This window comes from Pan paniscus, chromosome 16, assembly GCF_029289425.2.
Source record: "Pan paniscus chromosome 16, NHGRI_mPanPan1-v2.0_pri, whole genome shotgun sequence".
Taxonomy (NCBI): Eukaryota; Metazoa; Chordata; class Mammalia; order Primates; family Hominidae; genus Pan; species Pan paniscus.
Genome location: NC_073265.2, coordinates 51,199,844 through 51,214,844, shown reverse-complemented (window position 1 = coordinate 51,214,844; position 15,001 = coordinate 51,199,844). Strand labels below are relative to the sequence as shown.

Here is a 15,001-nt window from a genome sequence, read left to right as displayed (position 1 = left end):
TATATGTCTCTTCCACTAAACCATGAGTTTTCCAAGGGCTAGCGCTGTTACTAATTTGTGGATTTTCATTGCCTCTACCAGGTCCAGAATACTCATATAAGTCCACAATAAATATTTGTGGAAGAAATTTGTGAATAAAAGTAATGAATTTCTTTTAAACATTTCAGGTGAAATTAAAGAGCCCCTTGAAATCTCTATATCACAACAAGATGTACATGATTCAAAAAATAGTTTAACAACTGGAGTGGAAGAAATTAGATCTGTAGACATCATTAATATGCTGCTGAATTTTGAAATTAAAGAGGTGTGTAATTTTCATCTGTTTTTGTAAAGTAAAGTGAATAAGTAATGGATATTGGAATTACCTCTACTAAACTTATAGATAATTGATACTGATGAAAAAAATCTATGTGGGCTGTTCACATGTAGCAGTGATGTTTTAAAAATTGAAAGTTTGTTAAGGATTTGGGAGTTTATAATATTTCATAGAGAAAATGACAGCATGTTGTATAACATGCTTTTTAATGATTTTAGGACAGTTGGAATGTCACTTGCTTTGGATGTCACATAAGAAATGCAGGAAAGGGCAATAGTGTCAGATAAATTCTTTTCAAATGTTAGAAACTCTTGATAGAATAAAACACAATATGCCTGCATTTTTAAAAAAAGTTACATTACTAATATGTTTGCCATCTGCATACTCTTGAGGAAAGATGAAATACATTTTCTTCTTTATTCACCCATCCAACAAATATTTATTGTATGTGCCCAGTGACAAGGATAGAGGTAAAAGGCGTAGAGTCTGAACTCATGCAGGAAAACTGTTAACATTTTTGTAATTATTTCACAAAAACTCTGCCGAGGATACTAATTGGAGCTTGGGGTGCTGATGGTAGGGAGGGGGCATTTAAGCAAACTGAGAGGGTCAGAAAAGATTTTCCAGAGGAGGAGACATTTCAATGAAGTTTTTAAAGAGAAATAAGAAAGGACTATAAATCATGCTGCTATAAAGACACATGCACATGTATGTTTATTGCGGCACTATTCACAATAGCAAAGACTTGGAACCAACCCAAGTGTCCAACAACGATAGACTGGATTAAGAAAATGTGGCACATACACACCATGGAATACTATGCAGCCATAAAAAATGATGAGTTCATGTCCTTTTTAGGGACATGGATGAAATTGGAAATCATCATTCTCAGTAACTGTCACAAGAACAAAAAACCAAACACCATATATTCTCACTCATAGGTGGGAATTGCACAATGAGAACACATGGACACAGGAAGGGGAACATCACACTCTGGGGACTGTTATGGGGTGGGGGGAGGGGGGAGGAATAGCTTTAGGAGATAATACCTAATGCTAAATGATGAGTTAATGGGTGCAGCACACCAGCATGGCACATGTATACATATGTAACTAACCTGCACATTGTACACATGTACCCTAAAACTTAAAGTATAATAATAATAAAATAAAATAAAAAAAATTAAAAAAAATTATCTGAGAAAAGGGATCAGGAAAGGGTCTGGGGCAAGGCAGAAAGAGGAATAGACATAAAAGTGTGAGTATGTGAGAAAGCATAGTGGATACAGGGACTTGCAAGGACTTCCTCTAAGATCCGTTTTATCATTAAATAATTTTATAGAGGTTATGTTTTTGCTCTGAGCTAAAAATAATAAACTTTTAAGTAGGCTGGTTGCAATGGCTTATGCCTGTAATCTCAGTACTTTGGGAGGCCAAGACTGGAGGATCGCTTGAGTTCAGGTATTTGAGACCAGCCTGGGCAACATAACAAGACCCCATCTCTACAAAAAAAAAAAAAATTTTTTTTAATTAGTCAGTTGTGGTGGCATGTGCCTTTAGTCCTGGCTACTTGGGAGGCAGGAGGATCGCTTGAGCCCAGGAGGTCAAGACTGCAGTGAGCTCTGATTGTGCCACTGCACTCCAGCCTGGGTGACAGAGCAAGACCCTGTCTCTAACAATCAATCAGTCAATAAACAAACAAACAAACTTTTAAAGGAATGGGCTCTACTTTTAAGAATCTGAAATACATCCTTTGATGTTATATGTTAAACTTGGATGTTTTTCTGGTTAATATCAGAGTTAATGAAGGTTTTTAAGCCTTGGTAGTTGAAACATTGATAGATGAATCATTCTATTTGCAGATATACTTAACACACACACACAAACACACATACACACATATATAAAGTCCATAAGACCTTTTAAATATTATTTGTAATATATATTATGATTGTTCTCTTCCCTTAGGACAATGATTAGGTTAAAGGGGAGCAGTTTGCATTGCTCCCAATGGATATTTGGCATTGTTTGAAAACATTTTCTGTTGCCACTATCTGGGGGGAGAATACTAATGACAACTGGTAGGTAGAGGCCAGGGATGCTGCCTCATATCCTACGGTGCATAAGACATTTCCCACCACAAAGAATTACCAGCTCAAAATGTTAATGGTGCCGAAGATGAGAAAGCTTGCCTTAGGAGTGGTGTAAAAATTGGCTGTTGGTCTTACAGACTTTCAGAAGAAAGGCTGTCCATCAGACTAGGAGTTCTGGGAATCACGCCAAACTGCAGGCACAAATAGAAGTAAACATCTTAACATTGTGTGAATTTCTTCCTTATATCACTCTGGATACTTACTAAATTCTTGACTTACCTTCATTGCATATTGGTGAAATAGTTGGTGGTAATACTGGTACCGTTTTTTAGGTTGTGGTTACTTTGATGAAAACATCAGAAAAGAAAGGAAGGCCTTTACATGAGCTAAATGTCCTGCAACTTGGAATGGAAGCTAAAGTTAAAACCTATGACATGACTGCTAAAGCTTATCTAAAAAAAATTAGTATGCAGTGCTTTGATTTCACTGGTAAGTGTGAAATATTGTTTGTGTAAATTATTCATTAGGCAAATGATCCCTACCTTTTTATCAACATTAAACATATTGATTTCTGTGCAATTGTGTTAATTTCCTAGTACATTAACTCAACTTTTCAAAAACAGTCCCTGGGTACAGTTCTAGGGGACCCATTTTGAAAAGCTGGGTTAATTTACTAGGAAATATGATGTTTTATTTGTTTTTTAAATTTTTAAATTATGTGAGTTTTAACATTTCTTTTTGATTATGTTAATATGTATTTGTGAAAAATGAAAATCAAATACAAAAGTATATAGAGGAAAAAATTAATATCATCTGTAGTCTCATGTCCTTCCCTCAGAATAAATACTAAGTTATCATTAGTGGGTATCCTTGACCTTTTAAGTTCCTGCAGTAAGCTAACTTTTAAAGTTCTGTTAGTGTTTAAAGTTTATAAGAACTCTATGGGATATCTTTAAGTAAAATAAACTTGTATTGAGAATAATCCCTACTTTATGTATTTTATAGGTTCTTTATACCATGATTTGTTTAGATGAGAGTAATACAGTAGTACCATATGTTATACCAGTTGTAATTGGTGGGTACTAGTATTTTTGTTTTATGGAATTTGTTTCCTTTTTTTTCAAAGCCAGGTTTATTGAGGTAAGATTTATACAGAACATACTTCACTCTTTTTAGTGTACAGTCCTGAGTTTTGACAAATGTATATTTGTGTACATTTGGCTGGTCCTGTTTTAAAATGTGTGAAATGTTTAACTTGATGGATCAACCTTGTCTTTTTTCTCTTTTAGACTCTAAAGGGGAACCTCTTCACATTATTAACTCTTCTAATGTGACTGACGAACCCCTTCTGAAAATGTTACTGACAAAGGTAACTAGTTTCATTTCTAGGATTCTTTAATATTTGAATATATGAAGTTATATATATTACCCTTATATTTAATATTCTCATTTTCTCTCCCAACATTTTTCTACCTAAACTTATTGATTGTGGTGAATTTTGCAAGCATCTGAAAATCCTGGATACTTTCATTAACCTTCTGAGTTACCCTATGATATTGAATAAATGGTAATAACCTAAAGTTCCATTGTAATCCAAAGCAAAGTGTGTTATAATCTAGCACTTTTTCCTACTTTTTAGATTAGTGTACCTAATCTAGATATACTAGCATTTCCTCCACAGTAGGATAAGGAATTAGAGTTTTTGCTTGTATGGAATGTAAGAAATGCTTATGTGGTCAGTTTTGTTTTGTTTTTTTTTTTTTTGAATGGTTTCTTTGCCTTTAGGAAATATCTTTTTACTCTTTTAATAGCATACTTAGAAAAGTAAAGAATATGTGTATTTTCAGTGTATGAATTTTTAGTGTTTGAAACTCAGTGGTGTAATTCTCCACTATTTGTAGGCAGACAGTGATGGACCAGAATTTAAAACTATTCATGACAGTACCAAACAGAGACTGAAGGTAAATCTTTTATAATTTACTATAAGGTTGGGTTGTGTTGATTATATCTAGCTTCATAGCCATTTTCAACTGTGAGATTGTAAGTTCTAACGTGAGAATAACAGTGGCAATAATAATATTCCTAATTTATGGATAAAGTTAAGTAGATAATAGAATTGGAATAAAGTTCTTACAAAAAGTTGGTGTATGTTCTGAAAAGATTGTTTCCCAATTTTGACTTAGATTTCTTGACAAGTATGTGAATAATACACTTAAAGGGAATTTTGTTACTCATTTTTGTCAACTGTGGTTTTTTGGCCTAGCGTTGATGGAAGCATTAAACATTTGAATTATGTATTGGCGTTAGGATTAGAATAAGATTAACTGAAGCATAAAGCAAGGCCTGGTACAGACGTCACATACAAGCATTACCTGTACTGGACCTGGTACAGTCCATTTGAACATGCATAATCAGCTTGGAACTGCCTGAAATGTGGTTTAAAGCCTGATAATATTTCCTGTATCTTTACTTAAAACTCATCCAGTTCTTTTGAGTTAAAATTGTGGTTGCACATGGGAGTGAGCAGAGAGTTGATTTATTATCTGGCAAGGATTAACATTTTAATAGTGAGTTAATAGTGAGTTCTTAAAAAAATAAAAATTTTAAAAAGGCCCTTAATTGAACTGTTCTTGTGCTACTTATATCTGTTGAGCCCCGATGTAAAGATGTTACTGCATCTGAAATCTGCCTCTTTAATTGTTCATTATCTTAGGTTTCGTTTGCATCCTTAGACTTAGTACTTCATTTGGAAGCTTTACTTTCCTTCATGGATTTTTTATCATCTGCTGCTCCATTCTCTGAGCCTTCCTCTTCTGAGAAGGAATCCGAGCTGAAACCACTTGTGGGGGAGTCCAGAAGTATCGCTGTCAAAGCTGGTAATAATTTTTGAATTATGATCTAATAATACTTTGAACTTTAATAATCATATAACAACTTGTTTTTTTCAGTTAAGATGAATATTTAGCATGTTGACATTGCTGCTCTGATAGATTAGGTTAGTTTCAAGAGAAAGAAAATGTTATCTCTATGGGATTATAGAGCAGTTTAGTGAGGAATTTTAAATAGATGTTGTTTAATATTATGTATTTATATTTCAATTCACTGTCTAGCTTTTACATAAAATAGAAATTGTATGTACTTTATGTTGATGTGTCTTTGTAGTCTTCAGTTCAATGGAAGTGAGAAAGGAAAAACTTCAGTTATGATTCAGTCATACAAGGTCACAAAGGCCCGTTTCAGTTAGTCAGGTAGACTTACCTGGTGCTCAGCAATTTTAAATGCTTAGTGGGACACTGCAGGGAAGGAGCTCATGGAATAGACACACTCATATTGGTTTCTAGCCAAAACTATATTTAGATCACACAGATAATGGGCACAGGGTCCTCAGGCATATGACTTATGTTATGAAAAATTAGGTATGACATATCCTGAGTGAATAAATAACATTTGCTTACTTTTAAGCCAAATATCATTTTAATTATTTCTCTTTCATATTATATAATGTCAGTATTTAACATCTAGTAATTCAGTTTTCAGACCATTACGAGTTTGAGTTTTACCTATATTACTGGCATGTTTGGTGTAAAACTGTCAGTACTGTTAGATCAGGTACAAGGATCTGATTTTTCTTTTTTTTTTGAGACGGAATTTCACTTTTGTTGCTCAGGCTGGAGTGCAGTGATGTGATCTTGGCTCACTGCAACCTCCGCTTCCCAGGTTCAAGCAATTTTCTTGCCTCAGCCTCCCAAGTAGCTGGGATTACAGGTGCTCACCACCATGCCTGGCTGATTTTTTATATTTTTAGTAGAGGTGGGGTTTCACCATGTTGCCCAGGCTGGTCGTGAACTCCTGACCTCAGGTGCTCCACCTGCCTCGGTGTCCCAAAGTGCTGGGGTTACAGGCATGAGCCACCACTCCCGGCCGGATGTGATTTTTTTAAACCGTGGAACAGAGCAACAATTTCCTTATAAACTGGAGTAAAAGAGCTTTACCTGCTTTGTCTTTAATGTACTTGTCACATTAATAGCCTCAGAAATATCCTTGGAAATTCCTCTCCTTTATATTATATATACATACAGTACATACACAACACAGTTGAATAAATGAAAAAGAAATGTTTAAACTCACAATAAACTAGAAACACTATTAACCCAAAGAAACAGTCTTCCAGTTTTGCTATGTTGTTGGTCTTTGTGGTTTGATTATGTTACATCAAATATTAAAGAAAAAAACAGCCTGTCGTACTGGTGATTAAGGACAGATACTTTTGGTGCTTTTGCAATTTCAATCAGAAGGCTCTATTTCCTTCCAGCAAGACAGATTTTTAGGAAAATGGATCCTAAATTTATCAGTCAGGATCTGGACTAAAGTGGATTTAGGGCGCTAGTTTGATTGTGATTCTTATGCACACATACACCTGCGTGCATATACATTATACATTTTTTTTTGTATTTTTTAAGTTGGCCCTTTATGTTCATTTCTCAAAGAATTTATTTTAGGATTCTTGATGGAGCAACAGGGTGTAATCTGGAGAAATTTATTATGTAGTTAATAACATGTAAGTGCCATAGTAAATAATATGTATTTTATTAACTGTGCATCACCATTGCAGTTTATCATGAGTTATTCTTCCTTAATCTAATATATGATACAAAAAGGAGTTCAGAATCAAAACTTTAGACCAAGAGAATTCTAGAGTTCTAATATAGAATGTTTTCTTTTTTCCCAGAAAAAAAAGTTGTAGTAAAGTTTCCGTCTAGTAAATTGCACTTTCAAGGTGCTATTAATATTATAGTTGCTTTTATTCTTAATTTGAAGGGGAACATGCTAATTTTTGTAGATTGGAATTTGATAATTATTCCAAAATTTATGTTAATTACATGTTATCTTAATGGAGGGCATTTTGGTTCCTCAGAGTACATTGGGTACTTTTATTTTGGTGGATTTGAGGTTATTGTATGTGTTGTATTATCTTTTCCCTTTGCTCATCAGAAGGTTTCTATTATTTTTTAGTATCCAGCAACATTTCCCAAAAGGATGTGTTTGATTTAAAGGTCACAGCTGAATTAAATGCATTTAATGTCTTTGTCTGTGATCAGAAGTGTAACATTGCAGATATTAAAATACATGGTAAGTAGTTACTTCTTGTTGTAGGTATTTCTGTTTCTTTACATAACTAGGAAAAATGAGCTTGTACCTGTTAGATTTCTCATGAGTATTCTTTTGGTTTACTTATATTGAAGACTTTGCAAACTTTTCACAGATGTGCTTTAAAATGTTACAAGTAAATTTGTTGTGATTCATTGCTGACTTGAGACATTCCTTATGCATTATGCATTATCTACATTTTTATGCAGTTGCAGAAATCATTATGCCTTTAGAAACTGAGAATGACAAATTTTTTTTGGAGGGAAATCTTAGAAGACTGTTTCCTAATACAGTTTATTATAGAAGTAAGACTATTCATCAAGTAATGTTCATTTATTTTTAGTTATTGGAGCAACAGTTTTTAATAATATAGTAAATGTTTGTAAGATCACTGTTTAACAAATATTGTCTTCCTAAATGACCACTGCTGATCTTGCCAATGCAGAGGATATTTAAGTTTGGAGAAATGTGATTAATTTTCTAAATTAATCTGAATTTCTTTGAAACTTGGTGGGTTTTTATTTTTTGGTTTTAAAATTTCTACAACTTTTTTGGAGGAGATGCCTGTGTCCCTTAAAGTTATTATTTAAAGGTATTATTACCTTTCTTAGGTGTCTCATACATGAAAGTTGATGCCATTAATGTGTCTTATAATGAGTAATTTTTATTCACTTTATATCTTGTCAGTATATTATTGAACTTAAATACCACTGGCTTAGTCATGTGGATTGGGTGAAAAGTTTATAAATGTTATGTTTCCTATAGGAATGGATGCCTCTATTTCTGTGAAGCCTAAGCAGACTGATGTGTTTGCCAGACTTAAAGATATTATAGTTATGAATGTAGATTTGCAGTCCATTCACAAAAAGGTGATTAAAAAATAGATTTTTATATTGGAATTTATTTTGCTTTTTGGATTTGAGATGCTATTATTTATTTGCACAGTATACATTTATTATCTGTCATGTACCAAGCACTTTATTAGGAATTGGAGATGAAAACGGTAATAGTCTGCTTTCACATTGTGTATAGACTAGGCCTCTTGATACACAGTGATTTGTAAAAGTTATTTCTGAACAGCTAAGTGGTTGATATTTTTACTGATAACATGCTTTTTATAGAAATAGGAAGAAGTTATTGTCACGTAAAATGTTTTTAGCTAATAATTTTTAATGTTGAATTCATATATTTCTACTTCATATATCAAGGATTCTGTAATAAGAGAACTTATTTATAATACATTGATAAGGGCTATACAGCTCTTTTGATATAATAACCAGTTAATCTAATACTTTTAGGCTGTCTCTATTTTGGGAGATGAAGTCTTTAGGTTCCAACTGGCTCTTTATCCAGATGCCACAGAAGGAGAGGCCTATGCTGATATGTCCAAAGTAGACGGCAAACTTAGTTTCAAAGTGGGTTGTGTTCAGATTGTTTATGTTCATAAATTCTTCATGTCTCTTTTGGTAAGTTTTTAAAAATATATTTGTTCCTCACTGAGGCCTAAATATCTTTGCTTATACAACTGAACCTAGATAGTAAAAATCTTCACTGATAAGGCTGTGTGATGAGCACCTGAGTGCTGAACAGAATGTTAATATTTAAAGAAATCCTTTTCATGATGTTAACCAAATGAATTTTTAAAATTATTGTTTTGAAGATATAGACTATAATTCTATAACATTTCCACAGGTATACATTTTAAATGTACGTTTTATGTTTTAATTTAGGGCTTTCCACTGTAACTTGTTTAATGAGATATATTTAAGAGTATTTAGTTAAAACAATTTTTTGAGGAAACTCTTCAGGCATTTGGAGGACTCATATTGGAACTTACAGCTTTTGGTTATGATTGTGATCAACAGCATCATGAAATGCTTTTCTTTTTATTACTTATTTCCATGTAACTGTCATGGTGTATTAGTCCATTTTCACACTGCTATAAAGAACTGCCTGAGACTGGGTAATTTACAAAGAAAAGAGGTTTTTATAGCAGCATGATTTATAGTCATTTGGGTATATACCCAGTAATGGGATGGCTGGGTCAAATGGTATTTCTAGTTCTAGATCCCTGAGGAATCGCCACACTGACTTCCACAATGGTTGAACTAGTTTACAGTCCCACCAACAGTGTAAAAGTGTTCCTATTTCTCCACATCCTCTCCAGCACCTGTTGTTTCCTGACTTTTTAATGATTGCCATTCTAACTGGGGTGAGATGATATCTCATAGTGGTTTTGATTTGCATTTCTCTGATGGCCAGTGATGATGAGCATTTTTTCATGTGTTTTTTGGCTGCATAAATGTCTTCTTTTGAGAAGTGCCTGTTCATGTCCTTCGCCCACTTTTTGATGGGGTTGTTTGTTTTTTTCTTGTAAATTTGTTTGAGTTCACTGTAGATTCTGGATATTAGCCCTTTGTCAGATGAGTAGGTTGCGAAAATTTTCTCCCATGTTGTAGGTTGCCTATTCGCTCTGATGGTAGTTTCTTTTGCTGTGCAGAAGCTCTTTAGTTTAATTAGATCCCATTTGTCAATTTTGTCTTTTGTTGCCATTGCTTTTGGTGTTTTGGACATGAAGTCCTTGCCCACGCCTATGTCCTGAATGGTAATGCCTAGGTTTTCTTCTAGGGTTTTTATGGTTTTAGGTCTAACGTTTAAATCTTTAATCCATCTTGAATTGATTTTTGTATAAGGTGTAAGGAAGGGATCCAGTTTCAGCTTTCTACATATGGCTAGCCAGTTTTCCCAGCACCATTTATTAAATAGGGAATCCTTTCCCCATTGCTTGTTTTTCTCAGGTTTGTCAAAGATCAGATAGTTGTAGGTAAGCGGCGTTATTTCTGAGGGCTCTGTTCTGTTCCATTGATCTATATTTCTGTTTTGGTACCAGTACCATGCTGTTTTGGTTACTGTAGCCTTGTAGTATAGTTTGAAGTCAGGTAGTGTGATGCCTCCAGCTTTGTTCTTTTGGCTTAGGATTGACTTGGCGATGCGGGCTCTCTTTTGGTTCCATATGAACTTTGAAGTAGTTTTTTCCAATTCTGTGAAGAAAGTCATTGGTAGCTTGATGGGGACGTATGTTTATTGCGGCATTATTCACAATAGCAAAGACTTGGAACCAACCCAAATGTCCAACAATGATAGACTGGATTAAGAAAATGTGGCACATATACACCATGGAATACTATGCAGCCATAAAAAATGATGAGTTCATATCCTTTGTAGGGACATGGATGAAATTGGAAACCATCATTCTCAGTAAACTATCGCAAGAACAAAAAACCAAACACCGCATATTCTCACTCATAGGTGGGAATTGAACAATGAGATCACATGGACACAGGAAGGGGAATATCATACTCTGGGGACTGTGGTGGGGAGGGGGGAGGGGGGAGGGATAGCATTGGGAGATATACCTAATGCTAGATGACGAGTTAGTGGGTGCAGCGCACCAGCATGGCACATGTATACATATGTAACTAACCTGCACAATGTGCACATGTACCCTAAAACTTAAAGTATAATAAAAAATAAATTAAAAAAAAAAAAAAAAAAAAAAAAAAAAAAAAAAAAAAAAAGAAAAAAAAAAAAAAAAAAAAGAAAAGAGGTTTAATGCACTCAGCATTCCGCATAGCTGCGGAGGCCTCAGGAAACTGAATCATGGTGGAAGGGGAAGCAGGCACGTCTTACATGACAGCAGACAAGAGCAAGCTTAGGGTGAAGAGCCTCTTATAAAACCATCAGATCTCATGAGAACTCACTATTACAAGAACAGCATGGGGGAAACTGCCCCTGTGATCCAGTCACCTCCTACCAGTTCCCTCCCTTGACATCTGGGGATTACAATTCGAGATGAGATTTGGGTGGGGACACAGAGCCAGACCATATCACATGGGCTGAAGGATTTAAATCTGCCTATTCTTCTTAGTGGGGCTGCCAATCAAAACTTTTAAAAATCATATTTTTTTTCAAAAAAGATAATTTCAACTCTTTTGGACTTCACTTGTTAATTTCAGTTGATAATCCAACTATTTTAGATTCAGGGCATACATGGGCAGGCTTGCTACATGAGTATATTGCATGATGCTGAGGTTTGGGGTTATGATTGATCCCGTCACCCAAGTACTGAGAATAGTTTTTCAACTTTTTCCCCCTTTCCTCCCTCTCTGTAGTAGTCCGCAGTGTCTTTTTTTCCCATTGTTACGTCCATGAAATACCCAGTGTTTAGCTCCCATTTATAAGTGAAAATATGTAGTATTTGGTTTCTGTTCATGCGTTAATTTGCTTAGGATAATGGCCTCCAGCTGCATTCATGTTGCTGCAAAGGACATGATTTCATTCTTTTTTATGACTGTGTAGCATTTCATGGTGTATATGTGCCATGTTTCCTTTATCTAGTCCACTGCTGATGGGCACCTAGTTTGATTCCAGGTCTTTGCTGTTGTGAATTGTGCTCTGAAGAACACGTGAGTGTGTGTGTCTTTTTGGTAGAACCATTTATTTTCTTTTGGTTATATACCCAGTAATGGGATTACTGGGTCAAATGGTAGTTTTGTTTTGAGTTCTTTGAGAAATCTCTAAATTGCTTTCTACAGTGGCTGAAATAGATTTGCATGAATAGTTATGTAAATGTTCTCTTCTCTCTGCAGTCTCCCTAGCATCTGTTATTTATTGACTTTTTAATAACAGCCATTCTGACCGCTGTGAAATGGTATCTCATTATGGTTTTGATTTGCATTTCTCTAATTATTAGTGATGTGGAACATTTTTTCATATGTTTGTTGGCTCCTTGTATGTCTTCTTTTGAGAAGTGTCTGTTCATGTCTTTTGCCCAGTTTTAAATGGGATTTGTTTTTTGCTTGTTCACTTGTTCACACTTTTTTTTAATAGATTCTGGATGTTAGACCTTTGTCAGATGCATAATTTGCGAACATTTTTTCTATTTTGTAGGTTGTCTGTTTACTCTACTGAAAGTTTCTTTTGTAGTGCAGAAGCTCTTTAATTAGGTCCCACTTGTCAATTTTTATTTTTGTTGCAGTTGCTTTTAAGCACTTAGTCATAAATTCTTTCCCAGAGCCGATATCTAGAATGGTGTTTCCTAGGTTTTCTTGTAGGATTCTTATAGTTTGAGGTCTTACACTTAAATATTTAATCCATCTTGAGTTAATTTTTGTATATGGTGAAAGGTAGGGGTCCTTTCACCATAGAATAAAACGTTGTTTCATTCTTTTGCATATGGCTAGCCAGCTATCTCAGCACCATTTACTGAATAGGGAATCCTTTCCCCATTGTCTATTTTTTGTTGACTTTGTCAAAGAACAGGTGGCTGTAGGTGTACAGCTTTATTTCTGGGTTCTCGATTCTGTTCCCTTGGTCTGTTTGTCTGCTTTTGTACCAGTACCATGCTGTTTGGGTTACTGTAGCTTTATAGTATAGTATAAAGTCAGGTAATGTGATGCCTCAGCTTTGTTCTTTTTGCTTGGGATTGCTTTGGTTATTTGGGTTCTTTTTTGGTTCCATATGAATTTCAGAATAGTTTTTTCTAGTTCTGTGAAAAATGACACTGGTCGTTTGATAGGAATAACATTGAATCTATAGATTGCTTTGAGAAGTATAGCCATTTTAACAATATTGATTCTTCCAGTCCATGAGCATGGAATGTTTTTCCATTTGTCTGTGTCATCTGTGATTTCTTTCAGCAGTGTTTTCTAGTTCTCTTTGTAAAGATCCTTCACCTCCTTGGTTAGATGTATTTCTAGGTACTTTGTTTTTTTGATGGCTATTGTAAACAGGATTGTGTTCTTCATTTGGCTCTCAGCTTGGATGTTTTGTACATTGATTTTGTATCCTGAAACTTTACCAAAGTTGTATGTCAGTTCCAGGAGCCTTTTGGTGGAGTCCTTAGGGTTTCCCATGTGCAGAATCTCATGATTCCTTAAAAGCATGCATTTCTACTTAAACCATCATGTTTACTTTTCTAGAGAACAATTAACTTGGAGGTGGGTGCCGGGGAGGTTAGGTTGCTTTTGTAATATTAATGGATGTACACCAAGAATATTGCTTCTGAGAATGATCTTATCCTCATGGGGAAAGATTTTTCTGTTTTTAGTTGAAATTGAGATGAAATACATCTTATTATAAATAAATTTTGACTCTTACTAATGATTACAGGATTGTAGACAATTAACTGTCTTTCCTCATGCTGAGTACATAAAAAAAAAAAAAAAAAGCCTCCTCAGAAATAAGCCGGCAGAAGCTTAGTTTCTAAGACTAAACTTTATTGCTGTGGCCTAGCAGTACAGAATTGAACCCACTTTTGGAGAAGTACGGTACTGCCCTTCTCCCTTTCATTTAAATTTGAATTTAAAATAACCAACATTCTTAATAAAAAGGAGATTTTTAAAAGAACTGTTGCAAAAATTTATCATGAGAATAAAATAATTCTCAATTATTTTATATTTTATAAAATATTTTATAAAATGAAAAATATTTTATGAATTGAAAGAAAGAGCTCTTTCTTCCTACAGTAACTATTGTTAATAGCTCAGAGTGTATGTTTCTAGACTTTACTCTCTACATACACAAAATCATAAATAACATCTTTTATATTACTTTTTTATTTAGTTTTTAAAGTAAATGCTTTTTAAAGTTTTTTCTTTTAAAAATAAATGCCTTTTTTCCCCTAAATATCTGTCTCTTCCAACAGAACTTCCTCAACAATTTCCAAACTGCTAAAGAAGCTTTGAGCACAGCCACAGTCCAGGCTGCAGAAAGAGCTGCTTCCAGCATGAAAGACTTGGCTCAAAAGAGTTTCCGCCTTTTGATGGATATTAATTTGAAAGCACCAGTTATTATTATTCCTCAGTCTTCAGTATCACCTAATGCTGTTATAGCAGATCTGGGTTTAATCAGAGTTGAAAACAAGTTTAGCTTGGTTCCTATGGAACATTATTCTCTTCCTCCAGTCATTGATAAAATGAACATCGAACTCACTCAGTTGAAGCTGTCAAGGTATAAATATGTAATCTAATTGTGTATTGCTTACTAGAAATAGGATTTTCATACAATTTTTACCTAAGGTAAAATGTTATAGTAATTTGTGGTTTTCATTCCTTATTTCTTCTAATTATGAAACCTTGACCATTGGCTTCTTGGTCAGTGGTTAATAGTCATGTATGTGCCTCATGGAGTCTGTATTTTCCCTTACTACATTTGAAATATGAGTTTTTTCATTCTATAAAAATTAGCTATTATAAAATTATAGTTTACTCAATACTTAATTTAAATTCTTTATTTTTCTCACTTTGCACATAGCTATTTCCTTTTTTATTTTTGATGGGAAAAAACTTCGTAATATATAAAATTTAAGATTTATTTCTCATTTTCAAACCTTGTCACATTTGGGAATTTTCAGTGAGTTATCGAAAGGATTAGTGAATTGAAAT

The 15,001-nt window shown here is 34.2% G+C and overlaps 1 protein-coding gene across 9 annotated transcripts in view; it reads left to right on the top strand.

The window, feature by feature from the left end:
- VPS13C (vacuolar protein sorting 13 homolog C) overlaps positions 1–15,001 on the top strand; it is a 205,126-nt gene that overhangs the window by 107,337 nt on the left and 82,788 nt on the right. For all 9 annotated transcript variants that reach the window (XM_034938865.3, XM_034938864.3, XM_055098860.2 and 6 more), the window contains 9 exons: positions 168–304; positions 2,741–2,897; positions 3,698–3,777; positions 4,310–4,369; positions 5,122–5,284; positions 7,422–7,538; positions 8,322–8,425; positions 8,855–9,022; positions 14,263–14,567. In XM_034938865.3, the coding sequence (XP_034794756.2) occupies positions 168–304; positions 2,741–2,897; positions 3,698–3,777; positions 4,310–4,369; positions 5,122–5,284; positions 7,422–7,538; positions 8,322–8,425; positions 8,855–9,022; positions 14,263–14,567 (1,291 nt within the window). The remainder of the gene's footprint in view (positions 1–167; positions 305–2,740; positions 2,898–3,697; positions 3,778–4,309; positions 4,370–5,121; positions 5,285–7,421; positions 7,539–8,321; positions 8,426–8,854; positions 9,023–14,262; positions 14,568–15,001) is intronic.